Raw genomic sequence first — 26,928 nt, 5'->3', positions numbered from 1 at the left:
GATTGGTGTGCTGTGATTGCTTGAGCGGATATATCACATTCTGCAGAGTCGTTTGTCGCGGTTTGGAAAAATAGGGAAAAAACTTGACAGAATAATACGGCGGATATTGCATTTTGAGTAAAATTAAAAATGGACTTTTCAGTACCAACCAGATACAATACTAATTTTGGCAATAACTCAATTTTTTTTTTAAATGTCGTTTATCGTGTTTTGGAACCAAACTCTTCATTTCTTCAAACACCTTAAACAGCTTGTTATTGCAGACCTTTCTTCTGTCCAGTCTTTCCACAATTTTTTTTCTCTTTTAGTATGTTCAGTAAGTAGTTTGTTTCCACCGTCAACCAGTTCTTTCCACCCGACGCCATCTTTACAACTAAAGACATGAGCGTGAACTTGCCCACTGCATAATGCATGTCAACACTGCACTGCGCATGTGCCCCAGAGATTTCTGATTACGACTGAGAAAGTAGTCGGATTCAAGCATTTACATGGTCATTTTTTGCTGTTGGATCGGATTAGAAAAGGAATAATCCACCCCTTCCAATCCAATCAGAATTTCATTTGGATCCATTAAGGTGTTTACATGATCGTTTTTCAATCCGATTGAGCCATCAATCCGATTACAAATGGATTATTTGGACGTGTAAACGTAGCCATTGATTGAATGGAGTTGTACCCATAATCTTAGGTTGAATGTCCTTAAAACAAAGGAAATGGTGTTTGATTTCTGATGGAGGAAAAATGCTGTTATGTCATTATCTGTTAATAGTGTAGACATTGAAAATGTACAGAGTTATAAGTTTCTTGGAACCACAATCTTTGCATTGTTGAAGTGGATGATAACGGGATGAAGCGGTGTGCCTCAAAAATTATGAGCTTCCCATCATTGATGACATTTATGTCTCATGTTTTCAGAAAAGTACTAATAATTCTGAAAGATCGCACACATCCAGCCGGACCCCTCTTGAACCCTCTACCTTCAGGCAGACAACTCAGAGCAATCAAAACTATATTCTAACATTTTAAAGTGAAGTTTAGGGAGGAGCGAGCCCATCTAATCTTCCAATCAACAGCCAGAGTATATAAGCAGCTGCTCACCTCTCTTCAGTCTCAGCTGTTTCAGCATCCCTCCACCTCCCTGAAGATGGTTCATCGAGCCCCTCCTCAGTGGACAGCAAGCCAAATTAGATAACCTAATACCCTAAAGATTATATGGGCAAACAAACTCGTTAAACAGCACTTATTATAGGATGATTCATTCTCTTAATTCCTTTGGGATTTATGCATCTGTATTTCATTCTATGTAACTGATGGAATAATGTATGTGTTGTTTTGTCACAGTGTATGTAATTATTGTTGATAAACTCACCAGAAAAAAAGAAGAATCATAAAACAAGGTTGTGATGGCCATAAATAAATTAATAAAAAACATAATTCACTTTTTCTTTAATTGAATATTTCCTTTTCTGACTGCTTACAATAAAATATAATTTTTCAATTCCCAGTACATTTAATGTCATTAGAAAAAAATGTCAGATTGTGGCTAATGGCTATTGCTGGTTATTGGTGTTGGTCACTGTTAAAAAAAATGTCAATAAGACCTTTTATTTCTTCATCCTAAGGAAATCTTTTAGCACATCATTGTCATATAAAAATACTGTTAGAATAATTTTTATTTATTAAAATCTTATTTATATACCTTTAATCACGAGAAAGCATTGTATCATCATCATCAGGCATATACAGCAGACATAAATCATTACAATTCAAGTCTAATTTATTTGTTGAAACTTGGAAGCCATAGAAATAACATATTTTATTATTATTTTAAAGATATTTTTGCTTTTTTTAAGGAGAATGCACTTCATTTAGAATAATATTCCCCAAGAGACTTGATGTAATGAAAGAATGAAAGTATTATGGGTAGATTCATCAACACAGTTTCATTGATGATCCAATATAAACACCAAACCCAGGATAGAGCGGTTGAGTTTCTTTAGGCTTCTCTATCACCTTCTAAAAGAGAAAGATTCTGAGAGATATTCTAGTTTCAGGTGTATACATTACTTTACACACAACTCAAGGGACTGCTAGATTAAAGTTCAATGTGGCACCAAAGCAGCAGTGTACGTGTGCTTCTTTCAGCGAAATGTTTAATCACTAGAGTATCACTTTTCACTGTTATCAGTCACAGGGAGCCATAAACATGAGTTATGTTATGCAGCTGAAATTCTTCACTGCATTCTTAATAAACATGACTTCAGTTTTTTGGTCAAAATTCAGTCTCCAATTGTTTCAGCCTCTTCAATTTTAAAACTGCAATTAGCAATTCTACTTTAAGAAATCTGCAGTTATGCTTTCTTTTTACTGGGATCATCCACATTTATACTGCATATCCTGTATGTCTATGAAAACAGTCTGTGTAACTTTAATGACTGAATTAACAAAGGAACAACCTTGTTTTATACAAGCTAGCCATATTATCTAGTTGAGCTACTGTTCATTGTAATCAGATGTACTAATATGGTCACAACTTAGTTTTTCTAACTTTAACAACAAATCTAATAACTAAAGATAAACATTGAATGGCAATTAAAATATGACAACTAGGGCCTGGTTATGGTATAACGCGGCTCTCCAAGTACGCGCTTTGGATGAGTAACACCAAATCCCTTTAAGACAAGGCATTTCATTCAGCGGCCATCTTTGAAACGCCTCTTGGGCATCCAGCTCCAATCTCTTTGAATGGGGAAACATCAAATTCTCCAAAGCTGTTTACCAAGCTTTCGATTAAATTTCATATTTGAAATCACCAATGAAATCTGACAACAACTATGTCATAAATTTTGTTTCCAAATGCTTGAATCATGACAAAAACGACATTGGATCAAGCTAATGTGCAGTCCTAAATGCGCGTCTCTTGTGTCTCATTTCAGAGGCGCATGTCTGACTGTTTCTATAGGAACCGGAGCTTCTAACGGCCACTGCAGTGACGCGATGACTGTACCAGTCAGTGATTGGCTCTCATTTAGAAGGCGGGACTTATTTAGCCATATTGCCCGTTGCATTTTCTCCCATTCACAACAGTATGAGTAACAGTACGTTCACTCTGTGAGCCTTCAGTTTTGCTCAGATCTGATTTTTTTGTATAGCTGTTCATGTTGTTTTAAATGTGGCCAATATCAGATTATGGATGTGAGCTGACCTGCATGCACAAAAAAATGATACAAACAGGGTTGCCAGGTTTTAACCACAAAATCCACTCAATTTCTTCTCATAACTACTCCAAAACTAGCCCAATCTGATTAAACACAATGTGTGTGGGAACAAACATGAAAACTAAAAACTTAGCAGCTCTTCAGGACCAGGAATGAGGAAGCTGCTTTACAGACACACCTGTTTTAAACACGTCACTAAAACACAGAACCAGGAAACAAGAATCACCTGAGTTCAGAGTGCACTCACCTGAGTGTAGTTGAGCTGTTGTGTGTTTGTGTCTCTGTGTTTATGCTGTAAAATGGCAGAAGCCAGAATTTCTCAGGATGAGTTCATGTGTTCAGTGTGTCTGGATCTCCTGAAGGATCCAGTGACCACTTCCTGTGGACACAGTTACTGTAAGATCTGTATTACAGGCTTCTGGGATCAGGAGGATCAGATGAGAGTCTACAGCTGCCCTCAGTGCAGACAGACCTTCAGTCCAAGACCTGCTTTAGCTAAAAACACCATTCTGGCTGAAATGGTGGAGAAACTGAAGAAGATTAAACTTCCTGCTGACTGTTACACTGGAGCTGGAAATGTGCAGTGTGACGTCTGTACTGGAAGAAAACACAATCTGACTGAAGCCACTGGACGACTGCAGGAGATGATCTGCGCGAAACACGACAAGATCCTTGAGGTTTTCTGCTGCACTGATCAGGAGTGTATATGTCTGCTGTGTACGATGGATGAACATAAAAACCACGACACTGTATCAGTTGCAGCACAGAGGACCGAGAAACAGGTATGAACTTAAGGAGGTCCTGTTATGTTCATTTACAGGTTCATAATTTTGTTCATGGGGTCTACTAGAATACATTTACATATTTAATGTCTGTTTTCACCCTCTCTGTCTGGTTTACTTTAAAACGCTTGTAATGATGATTGACAGGACTGAATGATTAGGCTCCTCCCAAACCTACATTTTTAACTTCATTTATAACATCTAAACTGGGGTGCGTTTCCCGAAAGCGTCGTTGGGGAACCATAGTCGTAAGTCCCATTGAACTCTATTGGTAACAACGGAACTTGCGACCGTAGTTCGCTTCGGGAAACGTACCCCTGCATGGTTCAGAAAGCAGTCTTTATAAAAATGATGAGAACACAATAAAAGATTGATGTTGTGAACTGTTGAGGAAAAGTGTTAAAAGTTCATTTTAACTATCAAGTTAATCTGCGTTAGGAAGGCCAGAAAGGGGAAGGAATATGTTCTAATTCACAGTAATCATAAAAAAGTAGGCAAAAAGTACCTGGATGACCAACTACTTCTGAGATTCTGAAGGGTGCAGTCGATGGACTTTATCCCATGAGGCCACTGGAGAGGATTTATGGCAGTGAAGCAATGCACCTGATGCTGGTAGATCATGTGATAATGACAACATGGTGAATGTGATTTGTCCAGATTACATTCATACTATATAGATCGTACTTTTTAGCAGTCGTAAAGTAATTACTTATTCAAATATAAGTACTTATTCAAAATAAGTGTTATGCAAGATAAAATCATGCAAGTTTGGAAAGACATGAGGATGAGTAAACAATGAAAGAATTTTAACCCTGAATCTCCGCACTTCACTGATACTGGATTCATATCTGTTTACTTGATGATTTATGTGATGTTTCTCCTGTCATTGGTTTGTCCTTTAGCACCAGCTGAAGGAGACGCAGAGGTGGTTCCAGCAAAGGATCCAGCAGAGAGAGAAAGATCTTCAGCAGCTGAGAGAGGCTGTGGAGTCTCATAAGGTGAGTCTGGAGAAGTAGAGAAGTTTGAGAAGTCTCAGTCAGGACTCACTGAAGCCACTGTGTGATTGTGATGTGTGTCCTAACAGCGCTCTGCACAGACAGCAGTGGAGGACAGTGAGAGGATCTTCACTGAGCTCATCCGCTCCATTGAGAGAAGCCGCTCTGAGGCCACACAGCGGATCAGAGATCAGGAAAAGACTGCAGTGAGTCGAGCTGAAGGACGACTGGAGCGACTGGAGCAGGAGATCAATGATCTGAGGAGGAGAGACGCTGAGCTGGAGCAGCTTTCACACACACAGGATCACATCCATTTCCTGCAGGTAACAGAGATCTAGAAGAACAGGATCATAGTGGACTTGAGCAAGAGACTCACAGAGAAACATTTCATGAGAGCAGAATGAGCCGTTGACTGAAGTGTTGATCTGTGTGTTCGTTTATTATATAATCATCAGTCAGACTCTCATCTGATCTTCTTCTTTTGAAAGAGACGCACTTACAAATGCAGTTCAGCTCTGGAAATCTCTTAGGAAACATTTTCCTGAAAGATATATTGAGATTCCAGACATCAACAGCTCAAAGCTTCACTAATATTTAAACAATTTTAGTTTAAGTTTCCACCCGCTAGATTTTTCCATCATCTCTTTACAATCTTTGACTTATATTACACATTTTGATTAATGTTTACCAAAGTCAGATAATCTTCAAACCTGCTGAAACCTTTTATAATAATTTTCATGAACACATTAATGAATTTGACAGTGAAGTCCTCAAACAGGAAGTGAGGCTGTATATTAGCAATGCTTCAGTGTATTTAAACCACAAAATCTGACCTTGGGATCGTGTCCTAAGAGTCCTTGTGAATTTCAGAGCCACATGTTCAAGCTACTCGTTGTCTTTGAACTGCTTTTCCTGATCAAATCTACTCAACCCTGTCATGTGACTCCATTGATGCTCTTGATCTGTTACATTTATGTTACTGCCAGATGTTTGATCATCAAGTGTTTTCCTAGAAAGTTCACATATAGTGTAAGTGTCAAACGCTATAACTTACAGCTCTAACATGTTATAATGAACATGAGAAGAATGAAGCTGATGCTGTGAAAGTGCTGGATTGAGGAGAGTTACTAAAGATCAACAAGAGCTGCTCAAATCTGACAGCAGTGCAGGTTATTGGCTGAAGTGTGGAGGTGATGAGCTTTGATTTCTGTTTTCTGTAGAGTTTCCAGTCTCTCTCAGCTCCTCCTGAATCTACAGATGTAAATGACGATCCCTTCAGTTCTCTCTCCTCTTTTGATGGCGTGAGAGAATCTGTCCGTCAGCTGAGAGACAAACTGGAGGATTTCTGCAAAGAGGAGCTGAAGAAGATCTCTGACAGAGGTAAAGTCCTGGAGATTCATCTGCTCTCAGAAATGATCCTCCATCATCTCATATCATGTAGAAGATCATATTAGAAATGTCTTAGGAACGGATGTAGGGATCATTTTCTCTTGACATGATAATCACACTCTTCATGTCTGTTGATTTCCACAGTCACTTTCACCAACATTGTTCCCAGAACCAGGAACGACTTCCTACAATGTAAGTCGCTAAGAAACAAGCAGAAAAACTCAAAGTGTGGTCATGTTCTTCGTGCAGAGAGGGTGGGGGGGTCGATGGAAGCAATATCTTCAATAGGGGGGTGTTGAGGTGTTCTTGGGTGGCATTTGTATATGCCAAATATTTACAAGATGAAACTTGTAATTACTTGCAAAAGAAAATGATCTGCAACATTATAACAACATTCTACTCAATGTGAACATTTCAAATGCATTTGTCCTGTTGTCAGTAGCACAAGTGCACGGATCGAGTCCATCAGAAATTGAACGAGAAACGCGAATCTGTGAAAACGGTGATGTCATGCACATGCGTACTGTGTGTTTAGTCTATCCACCTTAATTTTCAAAGCAGAAATAAGGTTTTTCTGTAAATTTGCGAGACTACTGATTTATTAGCTGCTATAGGGAAATAACGAGAGTAATATCAAAGTGCAGTAAACTGTAAAAAAATAAGGTGGATAGGCATGCATGTTTGGAGTGAGAGACTGTATAAAAATGTGTATACGCAGACAAGTAGGCTAATCTTTCTTTAAATAATTACATCAGCAACTACTTGTCTGGTATGCGTAATACAACATTTTTGGTCATTTTCGTGGATCCGTGTGAACAGCGTCATCTGTACAAAGAAAAAACGTTTCCGTATTTAGTACATCGTGAAAACGTACCATAAATGTCTTTACCATTTTTTTTGATTGTTTTAATTTATTTTTAATTGCACATTTTCCACATTTACAAAGTAGGACAGAGAGCATAACTATAGCTCTCGTGTTACTTCCAAGATGGCGCCAGTGCACTCGGCATGCCGTCTCTCTTGTGTGTTTCAGTCTGTAGTAACGTTACCTGTACTGTTTGTTCTTTGTGTGGTATTGCACTGGTATCATGTAGACTCAGTGCTGACCTATGATTGCCAAGCCCTATTTAACATCAAATGTTGTATGGAAGCTGGTTACCTGGAAAACTGCCCAGTTCTCTACTCTCGCTCTCAATCCTCTTCCAATCCACCTGCGCCAGAGTGCGTTTACCAGCTACCTTGCTGTGTTCATCCTCTGCGGAAACGCCGCAGAAAGAGAGGTTGTCGTGGCGGTGTTCAAGTGAGAATTAGACAGGCGATTGCTTCCACCTTAAAATTCTCAACGAGCTTTCCCTGGATACAACATATTTGGAGGGGCATAGTCTGGCGCGACGCTCTTGGGATTATTTATATGCTTTTCATCTTCCAGTTTTCGGTGATTCTTCTACCTCCGCTTTGCCGCGTTTACGACTTAGCCGGAGAGGAGTGGAACGTTTACATCTTCGCCAACTGGATTTTGTTCGACTGGATCGGAACCCGGAACCACAGTCTCATCTCAACATGGCCTTAGTCAATGCTAGGTTCGTGTGCAACAAGACTTATATTTTAAATGACTTTTATACTGGACGCAACTTGGATATCCTTTTCCTGACGGAGACATGGGCCTCTGCCGTGGAGTCGTCAGTTTTTGAAGAACTGTGTCTGCCGGGCTGTTGTTTTATTAGTACACCACGATGTACTGGCAAGGGCGGTGGGGTTGCCATGGTTTTTAAACAAACCCTTAACGTACGTCCTGTTTCTGTCAGGAGTTATGCATCATTTGAGTTACAATGTATTGTGCTTGAGTTTGATTCCACTGCAGTGTTCTGTGCGTTTATTTATAGGCCACCTAATGTTGACAGTGCTTTTATACGAGAGTTTTGTGAATTTGTAACTCATATCATGCCATCATATGATCAGCTGTTATTACTGGGTGATTTTAATATACATGTGTGCTGCCCAGGTCGACCCTTGGTCAGTGAATTTGGTAATATTTTGGAATCTTTTGGTTTTATGCAACATATAAATGGAGCAACTCATATCCATGGTCACACACTGGACCTTATTTTGTCAAATGGTGTTGGTGTAGAAGATGTAACCATAGAGATGTCTCCTTCTCTGATCATTGCCCTATTGTTTTTAATGTCCATGCTGAGAATTCTGCAGTTATGGAAAAACATCTGGGCCATTACTCTCGTTGTATAAATTCATCTATTCCTCCTCAGTTTAGTGAAATCTATCATGCTAACGCTGTTGAAGGATCTATTCTGAATGCTGTTGAGTCTTCCATTGGGCCTGATGAACTGACTTCTCTTCTCTATACATCTTGTTCTAATATTTTAGATGCTATTGCACCTTTTAAGTTAAAGTCACCCAGACAGAAATCGTATTACTGGCTCGACGATAATGCACGCTCTCTCAGGCGGGCATGTCGTCAAGCGGAGAGGAAATGGAAACAGGATTCGTTAACTGTGTCTCTTGAGTTTTTCAAAGAATGTTTGCTTAACTTTCAGAAAGCTGCAAAATCAGCTAGGTCTAAGTATTTTTCAGGTTTGATTTCTACACACTCTCATAGACCTAGAATTCTGTTTTCCACGATTAATTCAATAATTAATCCAGGTTGTCAGTTTCATGTGGAACCCTCAACTGAACTTTGTGAAAAATTTTTACATTTTTTTTTCAGATAAAGTGTTAGCTATTCGCTCCTCTTTTACCTTGCAGTCATCAGATCTGTCATTGTTCTCGCTGGCAAGTCCGGCTTCCTTTTCTTGTTTTCAAATTGTTTCTTTGAGGGAACTCTGTGATCTGGTCAATAAGATGAAGAAAACTGCCTCTTCACTTGATGTCATTCCATCTGAGATTATTAAGGCCTCTTTTTCTGAAATTGGTACTTCCATTCAGTCATTGATTAACTTGTCTCTTAGTGCTGGGGTTGTCCTGAAATGTTTCAAGCATGCTGTAGTTCAACCTTTGCTTAAGAAACAGGGTTTGGACGAAAATTGCCTTGATAATTATCGGCCTGTCTCTAAGCTTTCATTTTTATCAAAACTTTTAGAAAAAGTTGTATATTCACAATTGATTTCCTTTTTGAATACAGCTAAATTAACAGAACCTCTCCAATCTGGTTTCTCTGCTCATCATAGCACTGAGTCTGCTTTGCTTAAAGTATTCAATGACATTTTGCTTGCAGTGGATAGTGGTAAAAATTCAGTTCTGCTGCTTCTTGATCTTACAGCTGCTTTTGATACAGTTGATCATGATATTCTTCTCTGCCGATTAGAAAATCTGTTTGGTATTGGGGGTATTGCTTTGCAGTGGTTCAACTCATATCTTAGAGACAGGTCTTTTTCTGTTGAGTTAGGTAGGTTTTCTACATCTGTTGCTCCTATTACCTGTGGAGTGCCCCAAGGATCCATTTTGGGGCCACTTCTTTTTAATTTATATATGCGACCTTTGGGAGACATTATTAAGAGACACAATGTTTCATTTCATTTATATGCTGATGATACCCAGTTGTACATACCATTGAAAGCTGGCGATACTATTCAACCCTTATTGGCCTGCCTTGGGGACATCAAGAAATGGCTGTCCAATAGCTTTCTTCGACTAAATGAAAATAAAACGGAAGTAATCGTCTTTGGTCCCCCTAAGTTAAAAAATGGTCTTATAAATGAGCTTGGCAAGCATTTCCCCTCAGTCTCCTCCCAGGTTAGGAATCTTGGTGTCATTCTAGACTCTGAACTTTGCTTAACTAAGCAAATTAATACAGTTGTTAGGAACAGTTTTTATCAGTTACGGATCATCTCGAGACTGAAATCATTTTTAACTTTCAATGACCTGGAGAAAGTCATTCATGCTTTTATCACCTCCCGCCTTGACTATTGTAATTCATTATATCTGGGTCTTCCTCAGTCATCCATTGCACGCTTACAGATGGTACACAATGCAGCTGCGAGACTGTCGACCGGGGCAAAGAAAACAGAGCACATTACACCAATTTTAGCCTCTCTTCATTGGCTTCCTGTCTATTTTAGAATTCAATTTAAAATTTTGTTGTTTGTTTTTAAAGCTCTTAATGGTCAAGCCCCATCTTATCTCTCAGTTCATCTTATTCCTTCTTCATCCTCCAGATCTCTAAAAACGAAGGGTGATAGGGCTTTTTCTATTGCGGCCCCCCGTCTCTGGAACCAACTTCCACTGGACATTCGCCTTGCACCTTCCATTACAACTTTTAAAATGAAGTTGAAAACATATCTTTATTCCCAGGCATTTTAAATGGATTTTGTCTATGTTTTATTGTTTTATCTGTTTTGTTTATGTTTATGTTTGTTTATCTTTGACTTTGTTCAGCACTTTGGTCAGCTCTGCTGTGATAAATGTGTTATATAAATAAACTTTACTTACTTACTTACTCTCCTTGGATGGTAATTGTTTCTCAGGGGGACACAAGGTATGTTCACCATTTACAGGGGCTAGCCTGTGATTTAATTGCCATCCAAATCCAGAATGTCTGTGTTTTTCTCCGACCACCCCCGGCCTGTTACAGTTCACGTCTCCCCTGGTCTCCATTTCCCATCACCCTCCTGACCCGCCATGGCCGCCCAAGGCTCCTGACCCGCCATGGCTGCCCGAGGTCCTAGATCCGCCCTGGAGACCTCCGTACCTGCCTGCATCTCCCTCACCTACGTGTAGGTCTCCAGGGTGCCCACCCCCCTCCCCAGTTGTTCCATCCATGGCGCGAGGACGCACCTACCGGGAGGGGGAGGTAATGTTACAGTTCACGTCTCCCCTGGACTCCATTTCCCATCATCCTCCCTGTCTCACACCTGCACGCACTTCCGAATCAACTCCCTATCATCACGGATTCCCCGGACCTAGATCACATCGTTATCACTCTCTTTAAATGGACTCACTTCCCTGCACTCCTTGTCTGTTCTTATGTTTGCCTATGTGTACTTTGGTTTAGATGTTCTGTGTTCCTTTGCTAAATAAACCCACTTTTATTGATGTCCGATTCTGAAGTGTTCCTGCTGCAACTAGACCATATAACAGAAGAACAGACCACAATCGTGAGGACATGAGTAACAAGATAGGGATATTCCTCGTACCGATTCCTCCAGCAGTCAGCAGATCCACCAGCTCAGCTGTTGACCGACTATGGACCCTCAGACAGGACGGTTGCCCGCTGGAGAGGTACGTGGAGGAATTTCTGAGCTTTCTTGCCTGGTGAACTGGCCAGATGCTCCACTTAATGCCTGTTTTCTGAAGGGCCTAGGCGAGGATACGATCCGTTATATTGAACCTGCCTTTTCCTTCTCCCTAGTCGAGTCTATTAATCTGATTCTCTTTCTAAATGGTTATGATTTCGAAATTGAAGAGGTTCAAGAAAAATTGTATCTTCCTCGTCCAGTCCTCTCAGAGAAACACACGGCCTGGTCAGTTCACCAACCGCCAGTCTCCTCCATGTATCCCTCCAGTGGGTCTTCCCATGTTGTCCTGCCTGTCCCAAAGTCCAAACCGCCAAAGAAAAGGGCTGCCGCTGCATCGAAGGCCTACCATAAAATGGCCACCGCGAGGTCCAAGCCACCTAAGACAATGGCTTCCGCCGCATTGAAGGCCTGCCATGAAATGGCCGCCACGAGACCCAAGCCGCCAAATAAAATGGCCGCCGCCGCAGCAAAGGCCCGCCATGAAGTGGTCGCCACGAAGCATAAGTTGCCAAGAGAAATGGCCGCCGCGAAGCATATCCCGCCAAGAAAGATGGCCCCTGCCGCACCAGAGCCGCAGAACAAAATGGTCGCCGCCACACTTGAGCCCTTGCTCACAATGGCGCCCACACTAGTACCCCTGGGGCTATTAGTGGAATATGTCCTGGAGTCCTACTCCAGAACCCACTCCAATCTCCACGAGTCAGCTCCAGTTCTCCATGAGCCAGCTCCAGTTCTCCACAAGCCCGCTCCAGTCCTCCACGAGCCCTCTCCAGTCCAGTGGGTGGGGAACTTGTGGGTGGGGCTCCTGAACTGCCATGGCTGCCCGACGCTCCAGACCCGCCTTGGCGTCCCAAGGCTCCTGACCCGCCATGGCTGCCCGAGGTCCTAGATCCGCCCTGGAGACCTCCGTACCTGCCTGCACCTCCCTCACATATGTGTAGGTCTCCAGGGCGCCCACCCCCGTCCCTCGGGAGGGGGAGGTAATGTTACAGCTCACGTCTCCCCAGGACTCCATTTCCCATCATCCTCCCTGTCTCACACCTGCACGCACTTCCGAATCAACTCCCTATCATCATGGATTCCCCGCACCTAGATCACACCGTTATCACTCCCTTTAAATGGACTCACTTCCCTGCACTCCTTGTCTGTTCTTATGTTTGCCTATGTGTACTTTGGTTTAGTTGTTCTGTGTTCCTTTGCTAAATAAACCCGCTTGTATTGATGTCCGATTCTTAAGTGTTCAGGCTGCAATTAGACCACATTACACGGTTAAAATAACTACTATTTTTTGACAAACACCAAAATCATATGGTAATTTAATTGCCGTCCCAATCCACATCTCTGAGTTATTCTGGCAGCAACAGGTGTGCATTAGCCTAACATTTAAAATATGCAGATTATTATATTACATTAAAAATATAAACCAATCAGCTTCATGCTCACCTGTAAATGAGGCAGAATTAACTTATTCCCCATTTTTAAAATGACAATTTGAGATAAAATGCAAGACAAAATCAATTTAACTATATAACACGTCTTAGTGCTTTTAAACTTGAGATTTAAATAATCAAATAATAAATAGGATATTGCTACATTAAATATTAATATTCTCATTATTCCAAGCATGTTCCATTTTATTCACAGCAGACATTCATGTAGCCGAATGTGTGAGCACCGTGCGTGCTCCCGCAAAACTTGCTCCTCCACCGTGAATAAATCTCCATCTGAATGCATGAGTTTGATACAAATTTATTACTCGTGAATTTAACAAAGATGTAAATCAGGACAGCATTGAACTGGGGATTTAATATATTCTTTAAAAACAGGATATCTTTTAACTAATAAATAAATATGATTATTTTTCACTGAAAGCCAATTAAAAACATTCACCCAAGATTTAGAGGTAAAATCACAGTAGAAAAAAAAAATCTTTTCAAGAGTTTCAGGAAAGTAAGAAACTGAAAACTCTTCTGAAAAAAATTCAACTATGATGTTATTCTAAACAGGATTTTGTAACAAGTTAACTCTTTAACCTTTGGAGCGACAGATAGAAATTTAAAGAAAGCTCAAGATCACGAAAGTCTACAGCACTGAAAATCACCAACAATACAATAGATATACAATGCTTAAAAACTTGTAAATCAAATGATTACATTTATTGTTGAATTAATTTAATGGACCCTTGCTGAATTAAAGTATCATTTTCTTTTAATAGAAAATCATACTGACCTCAAACATTTGAATGGTGTAAATATAATAACAGGCCTTTAAATTATAATGAACACAGAATAATAACCAACATTAATATTCAGGGAAGACTGTGTAAGGAACCCTGCATCGGCCCAAAAACGGAATCCGACACTCCTGGGCGAAGTTTTGGTGAATGTCTTCAGACATTCACCCATCTCTGTATGGGGGTTCTGGTTACAGAAGGTCCCACGTGACTGCTTTGCTCTTTACCTTTTTATACCAGGACCAGAACAAAAGGATCGTAAATGTTTATTACACCAACAACTGTTTTGGGGGAGAGGAGAAGAGACACCACCCAAAAAGAGGACAGAATTTTCCTTAATTTTCCATCTTTTTCATAATTCTAGTGACTGCTGTGAAATTGAGACCATTTTACCAATCGCACTGAGACTTTTAAAATGATACCAAACATGAAAAGGGAAAAACAATAAATACACAAGTTACATTATACGTGTTGAATAACTTTCAGTCAGGGGGAAGGAGAGTTTGTGTGTGTGGGGGGGGGTTGCATACTGTAGATGTGTGGGGGCAAGGCGTTGTCCTATGCTATTCTTTTAAGATCTGCTCTCCAGATACGCTTTATTGCAGGATACTTGATCTCAGTTTTCGTTTAGCAGGAAAATCAAGCCTTACAACTGATTAGACCAGCCCAAAAAAGGTTGAGAGCCACTGATTTAAATTATGATTTTCACAGGATATCTGGTAAACTGTACTGAGACACTGATGATATATTGAACATGAAGAGTTCAGAAACATTAAAAGATGAGATTCATAATTCCTGATTCTTATGTGTTTTATCTCCATCAGATTCCCATCAGCTCAATCTGGATCTGAACACAGTGAATAAACGCCTCTGTCTGTCTGAGAAGAACAGAGTGATTACTGGCACTAACACAGTCCAGCCGTATCCTGATCATCCAGACAGATTTGATCATGTGTTTCAGGTGTTGTGTAGAGAGAGTGTGTGTGGACGCTGTTACTGGGAGATTGAGTGGAGTGAACGTATGTTTGGTGTGTGTATATCAGTGTCATATAAGAGCATCAGCAGGAAGGGACGGGGTAAAGTGTGTGTGTTTGGACGTAATGATCAGTCCTGGAGTTTGTTCTGCTCTTCCTCCAGTTACTCATTCAGACACAATAACATACAGACTAAACTCCCAGTAAAGTCCATCATCAGGAGAATAGGAGTGTATGTGGATCACAGTGCAGGAACTCTGTCCTTCTACAGCGTCTCTGGAGACACAATGAGCCTCATCCACACAGTCCAGACCACATTCACTCAACCGCTCTATCCTGGGTTTTGGGTTGGTATTGGATCATCAGTGAAACTGTGTTGATGAACCAGAATAGACTGTAGAGAGATTCTACCCATAATGCTTTGAGCTCATGATGAATCAGTAACAGTGAGATGTTATAGAGTCTCTTATTTTCTCTTCATTACATTAATACTACAGCTGAACTTCTGTCAGTGAAATAACATGTCAGAATAAATGTGTGTAATGAATCCTCAGATAGACAGTAAGATCAGTGTGTGTGTGTTTTTTTTTTTTTTTTTTTTTTTTTTTTTGTGTGTGTGTGAGAGCTTGTATTTATTACTTTAGGGTCCAGAAGACCCACAAAGTACAAAATATACGGAATGTTTGACTTTGAGGGTCCTTTAATTGGACCCCACAAGGACATAATCTTTTATATGAGACTAAATGTTGACTCAATTTACTATCGTCCTTCCCTTCACTATACCTAAACCTTTATATATATATATATATATATATATATATATATATAAAGAATGTTTTAACATTATTATATGTATAATATAAGAAACTTAAGACACATTTTTAAAATGTTTTAACATTATATCCAGTACATCAGAGAGTTCCTTCAGGAGTGTCTTTACTAAGTGCCTCTTATGTAAGAAGTAGACTGGATCAGATTTTTTCCAAAAGCACACCTTCAATGTCTAAATACACTTCTTCTATTCATCTGCTAATTGTATTGTTTGACAGGGGAACCTCTGATATTTTTTTCGCTGCTTATTGTCTTAATGACGGCTTTGCATGCTGGTAAGATTACCGTCTTTGTGATTGTGTGGCGTTTTTTTTTTTTTTTTTGACATGGCTATTTCAGCCACAAGATACAGTAGCTAGCCTTCAATGCTTTCTCACACACTTTTCATTATAACTTCCTCTTGTTTTTTGTTTTGCCTTTTTAGTCAGATAAAATATTCTGCATCCTTGCTTACTAGTGATGGGTGATTTTTTTGTCAGATGCAGAAACAATTAATTGTCAATTTCCCAGTTAACAAAGTTATGTTGTGGGAACAGTGATTTGAAATGTTCTAAAAACGTGGAAATGTCCAGTTTGCTTAATGTTTCTGAAGCGTTATCTTAAGGTTAGAATAACATTCCTTTTAACATTCCAAACATTGTTTTCACCTAAATTTTATTATCGATACAAAGTTCAAAGGATGTTCATTTGTAACGTTCCATGAATGTTAAAATGTCCACTTTCTTTAATGTTAAAATGTTAATTAAGATTAAAATAATGACCTCATTAATAACTTTATTATTAACTTGAACACAAGGTACAAAAACTCCAAGAACATAAAAACGTGAATTACAAAAGGCTCCCCGCCCCGAGCTCGCAACTCTATAATACATTGCATAAACAAAGTTCACACAGCTAATATAACCCTCAAAATGGATCTTTACAAAGTGTTCGTCATGCAGCATATCAGATCATGTAAGCATTGTCACGGATTACACTGAGACAAGATGGTAAGATCCAATTGCAGTTTAATAAGGGTAATCCAAAATCATAGTCATCCAGACAAAGGTCAAAACCATAAAGTCAGTCCAAACAAGAAACCAGAAACACGAAAATAAAAAACCAAACAGAGAAACAGGAAACCCAAGAGCAAGTAACACAGGTTAAGACTCGACAAACAATGACTAAAACCACAGGGTATATATAGACAGACACTAATAACATGAGTGAAGACAGCTGGGTGCAATGAAGAGATAATGAGTCCAGGAAGCGGGTTATGGGAAATGAAGTCTGCAGTGGTGAGGCTATAGTCCGGGTTGGAGTGCCCTCTGGTGGCTAACTAGGGCACTACAACTGGTGATCATGACAAGTATAGTATTTATTTGGATGTTTACATTTGATTCTGAATGAGTTTGATAGTACCCTATGCTGTGGCTAACGGGGCTAAAGCTAACATTACACACTGAGATTTATAAAGAATGAAGTTGTGTTTATGCATTATACAGACTGCAAGTGTTTAAAAATGAAAATAGCGATGGCTCTTGTCTCCGTGAATACAGTAAGAAACGATGGTAACTTTAACCACATTTAACAGTACATTAGCAACATGCTAACGAAACATTTAGAAAGACAATTTACAAATATCACTAAAAATATCATGATATCATGGATCATGTCAGTTATTATTGCTCCATCTGTCATTTTTCGCTATTGTCCTTGCTTGCTTACCTAGTCTGTTGATTCAGCTGTGCTGCTCCAGATGTTAATACTGGCTTGTCTAATGCCTTGAACATGGGCTGGCATGTGCAAAAATTTGTGGGCGTACATATTAATGATCCCGACTGTTGCATAACAGTTGGTGTTATGTTGAGATTCGCCTGTTCTTCAGAGGTCTTTTGCACAAATCAAATTTACATAAGAAGGAGGAAACAATGGAGTTTGAGACTCACTGTATGTCATTTCCATGTACTGAACTCTTGTTATTCAACTATGCCGAGGTAAATTCAATTTTCAATTCTAGGGCACCTTTAAAAAAATAATTAATCCAGATCCAACTCCTCCCACTCATATATTTCGCTTCACCAGATGAACCAGCATATGAGAAGCGTCTCACCTGCGGTGGACATCCAACCGGCCCACATCCAAGTGTGATGTCAGAAGATTCTCAAGATTTCATTGGTCATGTCATTCACAGTACTGATTGCCTACACCAACACTGATCCCTAAACCTACCTTTCTCCACCTCCTAGATCAGGATCCAACCTCGCTCATGTACTGCAGTGAAGAGCTACTGAATCTAACAGGTCCAGTCTCTTCATGCTCCGTCTGTAAAGTGAACAGATTGAATGATGTTAGTAATGGTGATTTATTATTTCATAAGCATTTGATAATAACAGTGTGGCTACTCCATAAAAGTTAACCCTTAAGTTATTTAGGGTACTTTGTACTATAAATATAAAAAAGGTAGCTTATAAATGTTATAAAATCTTCCATCAGTGAGGGGAAAATATGGTAATATGCATCAAAATTCTGTACCTGCTAAACTCATTTGACTCAAGTGCAGAATGAATTAAGGGTTTATTAACAAACAACACACAAGACACAATGTGACAAGAGAAGAGGTGATGTCTGATTCAAATGTCATTGATAAGTACATCACCATGTGAAATTCAAATTATATTTTGTCCCACCATTAGACCTACTAGCAACAACTTTAAAGATGAAAACAAATATAATAATTATAATCCAGCAATATAATCTGAATATAATCTCTTGAATCAAAAATTAGATCATGGCTCATCACTTTGTGCCAAATATGAGAATTGTCAAACAATTCAAAAATCACATTTCTCAATGCAAGATTGCAAAGAATTATGTCCTTCAGCATCTACCATACATAATATTGAATAAAGGTTCAGGGAATCCAGAGAAATCTCAGTCTGTATAGGGCAAGGTAGGACACTTCAGTTGAATGTGCGTGACCTTTGACCCCACAGATGGCATTGCATTTGCATTAGAAACCATCATGCTACTGTGTTAAATAAAGCCACATGGACTCAACAGCGCAAGCAAGGACTAGGGTGACCACCTGTCCCGCTTTGCGTTGTACCGCACAGCAATTTGACTCCTTGTCCCGCACGTTGCATATTGAGAAAATGTCCCGCATTTTCATCATACTATTGGTTTTTAATTATAATATTAAGAAAATGTGCATGCGTTCTTTTGCCTTTTTAAGAAAGCATTTTATTTAGGCTATTCTTTTTGCTGCATAGTTTTTCATCTAACAGCGCTTTGACAGAAGTAATCCCGCCTTACACAAATACAACAGCCGTTTTTTAAATCCTATCCAATGGTTGAAAAGAAAGGAGTAAACACGGTCATTAGTTGGCTGTGATGGCTGTCAATCCAAATGTGGAGCGGAGTTGGACTTGGTCAGAACTGTTTCAAAAATAGGGTGACCATGGACATGGTGACCGGTTTTTGGTGTTCTGTCCCCGACTGGAGCTGTCCCCGTTTTACAGCTTGTTCAAAACAACCCGCATATACATGATTGCAAAAAGACCGACGAACATACAGCAGCCTGCTGGAGAAATTAGTGATCATGTTCTCCAACAGAGGGGGCTGACAGCTACACTTGGTCGCGCGCGCGCCGCTACTTCATGGGGAACGTAATCTGGACCAAAGCGCCATTATCGTCAAATATCAAAATAAACATAGTTATCGGTTTCAAGATGGTAACATGCTAACTATATATATATATATATATATAACTATAACTATTTAAATGTCCGCGAAAGTTCCGCAGTCCGCAGTAATTTTCACACAACACGCCTTAACTACACTCAGATATGAATAAATAAAAAATAAAATAAAATAAAAAAATACACGTACTTTGTGCTTAAAATGAATATAAATTGCAAAATAGTTAAAAATAGTTAAAAGTAAAAAAGGTTGTAATTTCTGTATACAGTAAAAAACAGCTAAAATATTAGATTCAATAATGTTAAAAAATATTTGTTAAATGCTGTTAAATATCTATCTTCTTATAGGCCTATTTATGTTGTTTTACTTTTGTAATGTAATGTGCTTTTGTAAAGTCACACTAATGATATAACAGGCATATTGTTTTGAACTGCTTTTACAGGGGTAGGCTATTAATTGTGTAAAAGTTTTTTGGGTGAATTGTAAAACCAGAGCAAAAATCCTAATAACAAAACTAAATCAATTATTAATGTAATAATAGCCTATAAGGAACCCACAACAAATAAAAACAAAAACATTCAAAAATGTATTGTCCCTGTTTTTTTTTTTTTTTTTTTTTTTTTTTACCATTCAAATAGGAAATGTCCCCAGTTTTCATTTCAGAAATCTGGTCACCTAATTCAAAAATAGTTATCTGCATGATGCCTGCTGCCTTTAGAGTCAGTGATGTTTAATTTAAATTACATGTAAAATAAAGAAATGTTATGTTATATTGTGATGTAATGGTGTTTTCTGGAAGGGACTAAAGAACAAAGTATTTTTATCAGCTGAAAGGCAGAATACAAATGTTTTTATTAAGTTAGACATTATATAACAGCTTCCGGTTGTGTTTTATTGTTGGAAACAACTTGTCCCACATTGTCCCACACAAACTTAGTAATCGTCCCACATTTGGTTTGTTTGATGGTGGTCACCCTAGCAAGGACAACAGCGAAAAATGGCAGATTGAGCAATAATAACTGACATGATCCATGATATCATGATATGTTTAGTGATATTTGTAAATTGTCTTTCTAAATGTTTCGTTAGCATGTTGCTAATGTACTGTTAAATGTGGTTAAAGTTACCATCGTTTCTTACTGTATTCACAGAGACAAGAGCCGTCGTTATTTTCATTATTAAACACTTGCAGTCTGTATAATGCATAAACACAACTTCATTCTTTATAAATCTCTCCAACAGTGTGTAATGTTAGCTTTAGCCACGGAGCACCATCAAACTCATTCAGAATCAAATGTAAACATTCAAATAAACACTGTATTTACGTAATTAGACATGCTGCATGAAAGATCCATTTTGAGGGTTATATTAGCTGTTTGAACTTTGTTTATTCTGGTTAAGCCAAGCGCGAGCTCTTGGGGCGGGGAAGCGAGAGATTTAAAGGGGCCGCGCGCTGAATCGGTGCATAGTTAATGATGCCCCAAAATAGGCAGTTAAAAAAATTTATTAAAAAAAAAAAAAAAAAAAAAAAAAAATCGATGGGGTATTTCGAGCTGAAACTTCATAGACACATAAAGGGGACACCTTAGACTTATATTACATCTTTTGAAAACTGGTTCTACGGCACCTTTAAGAACGATTACACAAACACATTTTTTGCTGTAGATATTTTAAATAGGTAACAAAAAGCTTACTCCAAGTCTCCACTTTATAATTCAATTTTAATTTACATTGTTTGTAGTTATATCATATCTAGGCCTATATCTAATGTTAAATGACCGACAGTCATATCCTGCCTTGTTCCCGCTAATCCTGGCCCTGGAGAACTACTTCAATCATTTTGTTTGTGTTTTATTATGGAGAGAGCATTTTATTGATGCTGGTGATTTTATAATAAACGTATAAAAAATGTTTATAAAAAATATGTTTTGTATTGATATGCACATCTCCCATTATCTCTTTGTCTTCAATTGGTAAAATTTACCTGTGTGTCTTTATTAGGAGTTATTTCCCTGGTGCCCCACCAGTGTGGCGTAGCCGGATCAGTTTAATTGTGATTAACATTTCCATTCGTGTTTATCAATCATTTTTACTTTAATAAAGACATGTTTTTGTATTGGTTTTTAGAAATCGCATAAGACAAATCGCATAAATCCAGAGTTTGGGAATTAATATACACAAAAACATAGTCGATTTTTAGAATCAAACATTTTAAAAGAGAACAATACATCACAGTTGTTTAAACCGATGAGCATTAAGCCATTTCGTCAGCAAGTTGTTTCCCATCGTGCTTTTGATCAGCGCAGTTGGTGGAGAGCAACTGCGCCCGACTGCAGAATCCGCCTCGCTGTTTTTCTTGACACACGTCAGCATGACATCAGAACAAGGCGGCCTACACTTGGACACATTTCTAACCGGCATGGATCTTGCAGTGATCAGCTGTGATCAGTTCTGCAGAGATTTTGCTCATCTCAAACAAGCCTAAAGCTTCAGCCGTCTGCTCTCATATCGCTCTTGCGGTACTTTGATGTAAAATAATGAGACCAGAAAACCAAGTCACAGGCGGAACAAGATACAAAGGCTCAAAAATGCCATAAACACAGACATGCAAGGCCTAGTGAAGAGTGACGGAATGAACCAGGCTTATATAGACAGAAACTAACAAGTAAATGAGCAACAGCTGAATGTAATCATGGCTGATTAGTCAAGGCAGTGGGTTATGGGAAATGGAGTCCATGATAGTGAGGCAATGGGAGTGCCATCAAGGGCACTCCAGATCAGTGGCGGCTCCTGCCAAATCTCTCAGGGGGGGCAAATGTTTGGATGATTGATAAGGATAAGGTCACCCATTCAATGGATAAATTAACAGCTAGTTAAGGATATAGAGGCAACTGAACTACTTTAGTATTAATGAAAAATAAACGTTCTATATGTGACTGTGTGTGTGTTGGATGGAATAAATTCACTCGGAGAACAGGTGGATGGTCACTCAGGGTTGCTTTACTGTATCTGTGACACGAGAAAACTGGGAAAACAGCACCAAAAGGCTTATCAGCAAACAGCATATAGCACATCGATGTCGCATTTAACGTCAGCAGGACGAGCTATGAGACTCTGATTATATACACATTTTAACTCACAGTGATCGTGAACATATAGTGGAAGAAATTCTAAATAAAGCGTACATCCATAAAAATAAAATATAAATCACGAATACAGACAATTCACATTAATACAGTGAAAATATAAACTCAAGTAACCATCATTTTACATATTTTATATAAATGAAATGAGGAGAGAAGAACGCAGCCCTTAGATGGCGCAGTTACACAGCAAAGAGCACGTGCGAGACGATACAGCACATGTGCTAAAAGCTAACATTCAGCTGAGGCTACTATTTTAACACAGAACATGGTAAAACTCAAATAAAACACATACCTGGGAAAACAGCACCAAAAGGCTTATCAGCAAACAGCATATAGCACATCGATGTCGCATTTAACGTCTTAAATGAAATAAACAGAAGTTTGGAGATTACAATCAGGCCAGTTAACACACTCTTCATCATATAGTCATAAAATAATACATATTTGACTCGATTACACAACCAGGAGTTGACAGACAAAACAAGTAAACTTTTGTGAGGTTTATAATTCAAACTTGGGCCTGAAAATGATCCAAATGCAATTATTAAGACAAACATTTATGCGACTTACCAGCAGGACGAGCTATGAGACTCTGATTATAGAGCTCCGCCCCGCAATATCATGTGCACTAACGTGAGTGACGTCACAGCCAATGGCGAGTTTCCCAATTTAAGCTGAATTTAACATACATTATTTTTAAACACCGTTACATATATGTATTAATTTAGCAGCAAGCGAAAATCCATTCAAAGACCAGCCAGGATGTGGATTTCCAAAAACTTTATACTCCAATTTCAGTTTAATAAGAAATTATTAAAACACATAACTCACTATTTACACTACTCGCCTATATTACATTGCTTACATCACATTACTCTTAGATTACACTGCTTACTTCACATTACTCTTAGATTACACTGCTTAAATCACATTACTCTTAGATTACACTGCTTAAATCACATTACTCTTAGATTACACTGCTTACTTCACATTACTCTTAGATTACACTGCTTACTTCACATTACTCACCTACATTACACTGCTTACTTCACATTACTCTTACATTACACTGCTTACATCACATTACTCTTAGATTACACTGCTTACTTCACATTACTCTTACATTACACTGCTTACTTCACATTACTCTTACATTACACTGCTTACTTCACATTACTCTTACATTACACTGCTTACTTCACATTACTCTTACATTACACTGCTTACTTCATATTACTCTTAGATTACACTGCTTACATCACATTACCCTTAGATTACACTGCTTACTTCACATTACTCTTACATTACACTGCTTACTTCACATTACTCTTACATTACACTGCTTACTTCACATTACTCTTACATTACACTGCTTACATCACATTACTCTTAGATTACACTGCTTACTTCACATTACTCTTACATTACACTGCTTACATCACATTACCCTTACATTACACTGCTTACTTCACATTACTCTTACATTACACTGCTTACTTCACATTACTCTTACATTACACTGCTTACATCACATTACTCTTACATTACACTGCTTACTTCACATTACTCTTACATTACACTGCTTACTTCACATTACTCTTACATTACACTGCTTACTTCACATTACTCTTACATTACACTGCTTACATCACATTACTCTTACATTACACTGCTTACTTCACATTACTCTTACATTACACTGCTTACTTCACATTACTCACCTACATTACACTGCTTACTTCACATTACTCTTACATTACACTGTTTACATCACATTACTCTTAGATTACACTGTTTACATCACATTACTCTTAGATTACACTGTTTACATCACATTACTCTTCGATTACACTGCTTACATCACATTACTCACCTACATTACACTGCTTACTTCACATTACTCTTACATTACACTGCTTACTTCACATTACTCTTACATTACACTGCTTACTTCACATTACTCTTACATTACACTGCTTACTTCACATTACTCTTACATTACACTGCTTACTTCACATTACTCTTAGATTACACTGCTTACTTCACATTACTCTTACATTACACTGCTTACTTCACATTACTCTTACATTACACTGCTTACTTCACATTACTCTTACATTACACTGCTTACTTCACATTACTCACCTACATTACACTGCTTACATCACATTACTCTTAGATTACACTGCTTACTTCACATTACTCTTACATTACACTGCTTACATCACATTACCCTTACATTACACTGCTTACTTCACATTACTCTTACATTACACTGCTTACTTCACATTACTCTTACATTACACTGCTTACTTCACATTACTCACCTACATTACACTGCTTACTTCACATTACTCTTACATTACACTGCTTACTTCACATTACTCTTACATTACACTGCTTACATCACATTACTCTTAGATTACACTGCTTACTTCACATTACTCTTACATTACACTGCTTACTTCACATTACTCACCTACATTACACTGCTTACTTCACATTACTCTTACATTACACTGTTTACATCACATTACTCTTAGATTACACTGTTTACATCACATTACTCTTAGATTACACTGTTTACATCACATTACTCTTAGATTACACTGTTTACATCACATTACTCTTCGATTACACTGCTTACATCACACTACTCACCTATATTACACTGCTTACATCACACTACTCACCTATATTACACTGCTCACTTATATTGAAATTTTGCTCACCTCTCTTTCAAAGCAGCAAATTGATCAATTACTTTCTCATTGAAACCAAGCATGTTCCTGACTAGTTCCCTCTCCATGGAAAGCATGGCCAGTGCATTCAGACGTTCCTGTCCCATTACATTTCGCAGGAATGTCTTGATTCTCTTTAAGGTTGAGAAACACCTCTCAGCTTCAGCAGTTGTCATGGGAGTGGTTATGAGGATGTTCAACAGAGCCACAGTCTCAGAAAAAGTATCCTGGAGGTTGTACTTCAGCAAAACCTGGTACAGTGCCAGTGCACCACAGCAGCCCTTGAATTCTGGACTCTCATAAATAAGAGACAGTTCGGTCTTCAGCTTCGCTTATGCAACATGGGGTATGCCCGGACAGTGATGTTTAGAGCCTCAACAGGGAATGTATGGCAATGCTGTTGAAACATCTCTCCTTGTAGTAGCGTGGCACTCACAAGGTGGTCGGTGAAGGAAAACCTTTCTTTGGCGTGGACCAGGATTGTATCGCAGATCTGACAAAAATATTTTTATTTTAGTTATAAAATATTATATTATAATATAAATATGGAGATATGAGGTTTCAGTGACAGTGTATCAGGCAGAAAATTCCATATTTTGTCTTTTTTTTTTTTTTTTCATAAATCAATGCTATTGTTCACCCTTAATACCTGTCAGTGGGTTTGAAAAGCATTAAAAGAGCTTCTATTAAATCTCTTAACTCCATTGGAAATTATTATTATTATTAAACTGTTTTTTTCCCCCCGTTTCCTGAAAAGTAACAGTTTTGGACATACAAAGCTTTCCCTCTGACAGTGACGATGTGTGTGTATGTTATTAGGTTAATTAACGTTTTACCAAATTCAAGTTCGAGTTTGACCAGTGTTTTTGACCAGCAAATGTCTTTTCAATCCACTCAGATAGTTGTCTATTATTAAAGATTCCACTAGGTGGCGACAAATAATATAATTAGCTGAATCGTTGGTGTAGTATTAAGATTGTGTTGGTGTTCAAATTAAATGATTTAGTGTCTCACACTTTCAAAATACAATACTAGGAGTAAAAAAGACTGCTACCATCCATTCCAGAACTGAATGTAAAAAAGTTTGAGATTTTCCAACACTTGAGTAGACCTATTTAAATGGTCAGTAATAAGTGCCTATACCTCTTTAGACAGCCTCTGCTTCTCTTCTTCTCCCAAGGCCCTCCTAGATCTTGTTCCTGTTGTTTCTTGCTGCTGCTCCTGAAATGATCTCTGATCCCTGAATGCAGACAGATCAACAGTGTTTGTATGAATAAAACAGTATGTCATTGACAAAACCAATTCATGTCAAACTGAAGCAACAGAAATAGTCTGTTTTAGATATATTTTCTGAGAGTAGCTGGAAAGATAACAATTGCAGGCTTAACTTTGTTACACACAAGGTAATATAGCATACATTTTGAAATGACATGGTCCTATATTGAGAAGGTATAAACAATATTACATGATCTTACCTTATGGACTGCACTTTCATTGTGAAGTTCTGGAGGGCTTGTTTGATGAAGACTGCATCAATGTCCTTTTTCTGTAGCTGCTGGTACATCATGTCCACGTGGGGCATGATTTGATGAAACAGCTGCAGAAAAAACTGGAAGTCTTCATCCTTCAGCATCCTCAAGAAGCCGGATGCCTCCCTCAAGGTTCTCGTATACGGTGTTCACGATTCTG

General features: G+C 38.5%; 1 protein-coding gene across 1 annotated transcript; it reads left to right on the top strand.

Moving 5' to 3' along the window:
• Positions 1-6,504: 6,504 nt before the first annotated feature.
• Positions 6,505-15,395, top strand: LOC125261707 (tripartite motif-containing protein 16-like). Its single transcript, XM_048180274.1, has 2 exons — positions 6,505-6,576; positions 14,691-15,395. Exon 2 carries the CDS (start codon positions 14,888-14,890, stop codon positions 15,218-15,220), a length of 333 nt encoding a protein of 110 aa, XP_048036231.1. The 5' UTR covers positions 6,505-6,576; positions 14,691-14,887; the 3' UTR covers positions 15,221-15,395.
• Positions 15,396-26,928: the final 11,533 nt, after the last annotated feature.

Source organism: Megalobrama amblycephala, unplaced genomic scaffold, assembly GCF_018812025.1.
Source record: "Megalobrama amblycephala isolate DHTTF-2021 unplaced genomic scaffold, ASM1881202v1 scaffold467, whole genome shotgun sequence".
In the NCBI taxonomy this organism is placed as follows: domain Eukaryota; kingdom Metazoa; phylum Chordata; class Actinopteri; order Cypriniformes; family Xenocyprididae; genus Megalobrama; species Megalobrama amblycephala.
This window is presented reverse-complemented; position numbering and strand designations above follow the sequence as displayed.

Bases quoted from the DNA above. Each gene is read 5' to 3' on its own strand.
- LOC125261707 (XM_048180274.1), top strand. From the start codon at position 14,888: ATGTTTGGTGTGTGTATATCAGTGTCATATAAGAGCATCAGCAGGAAG.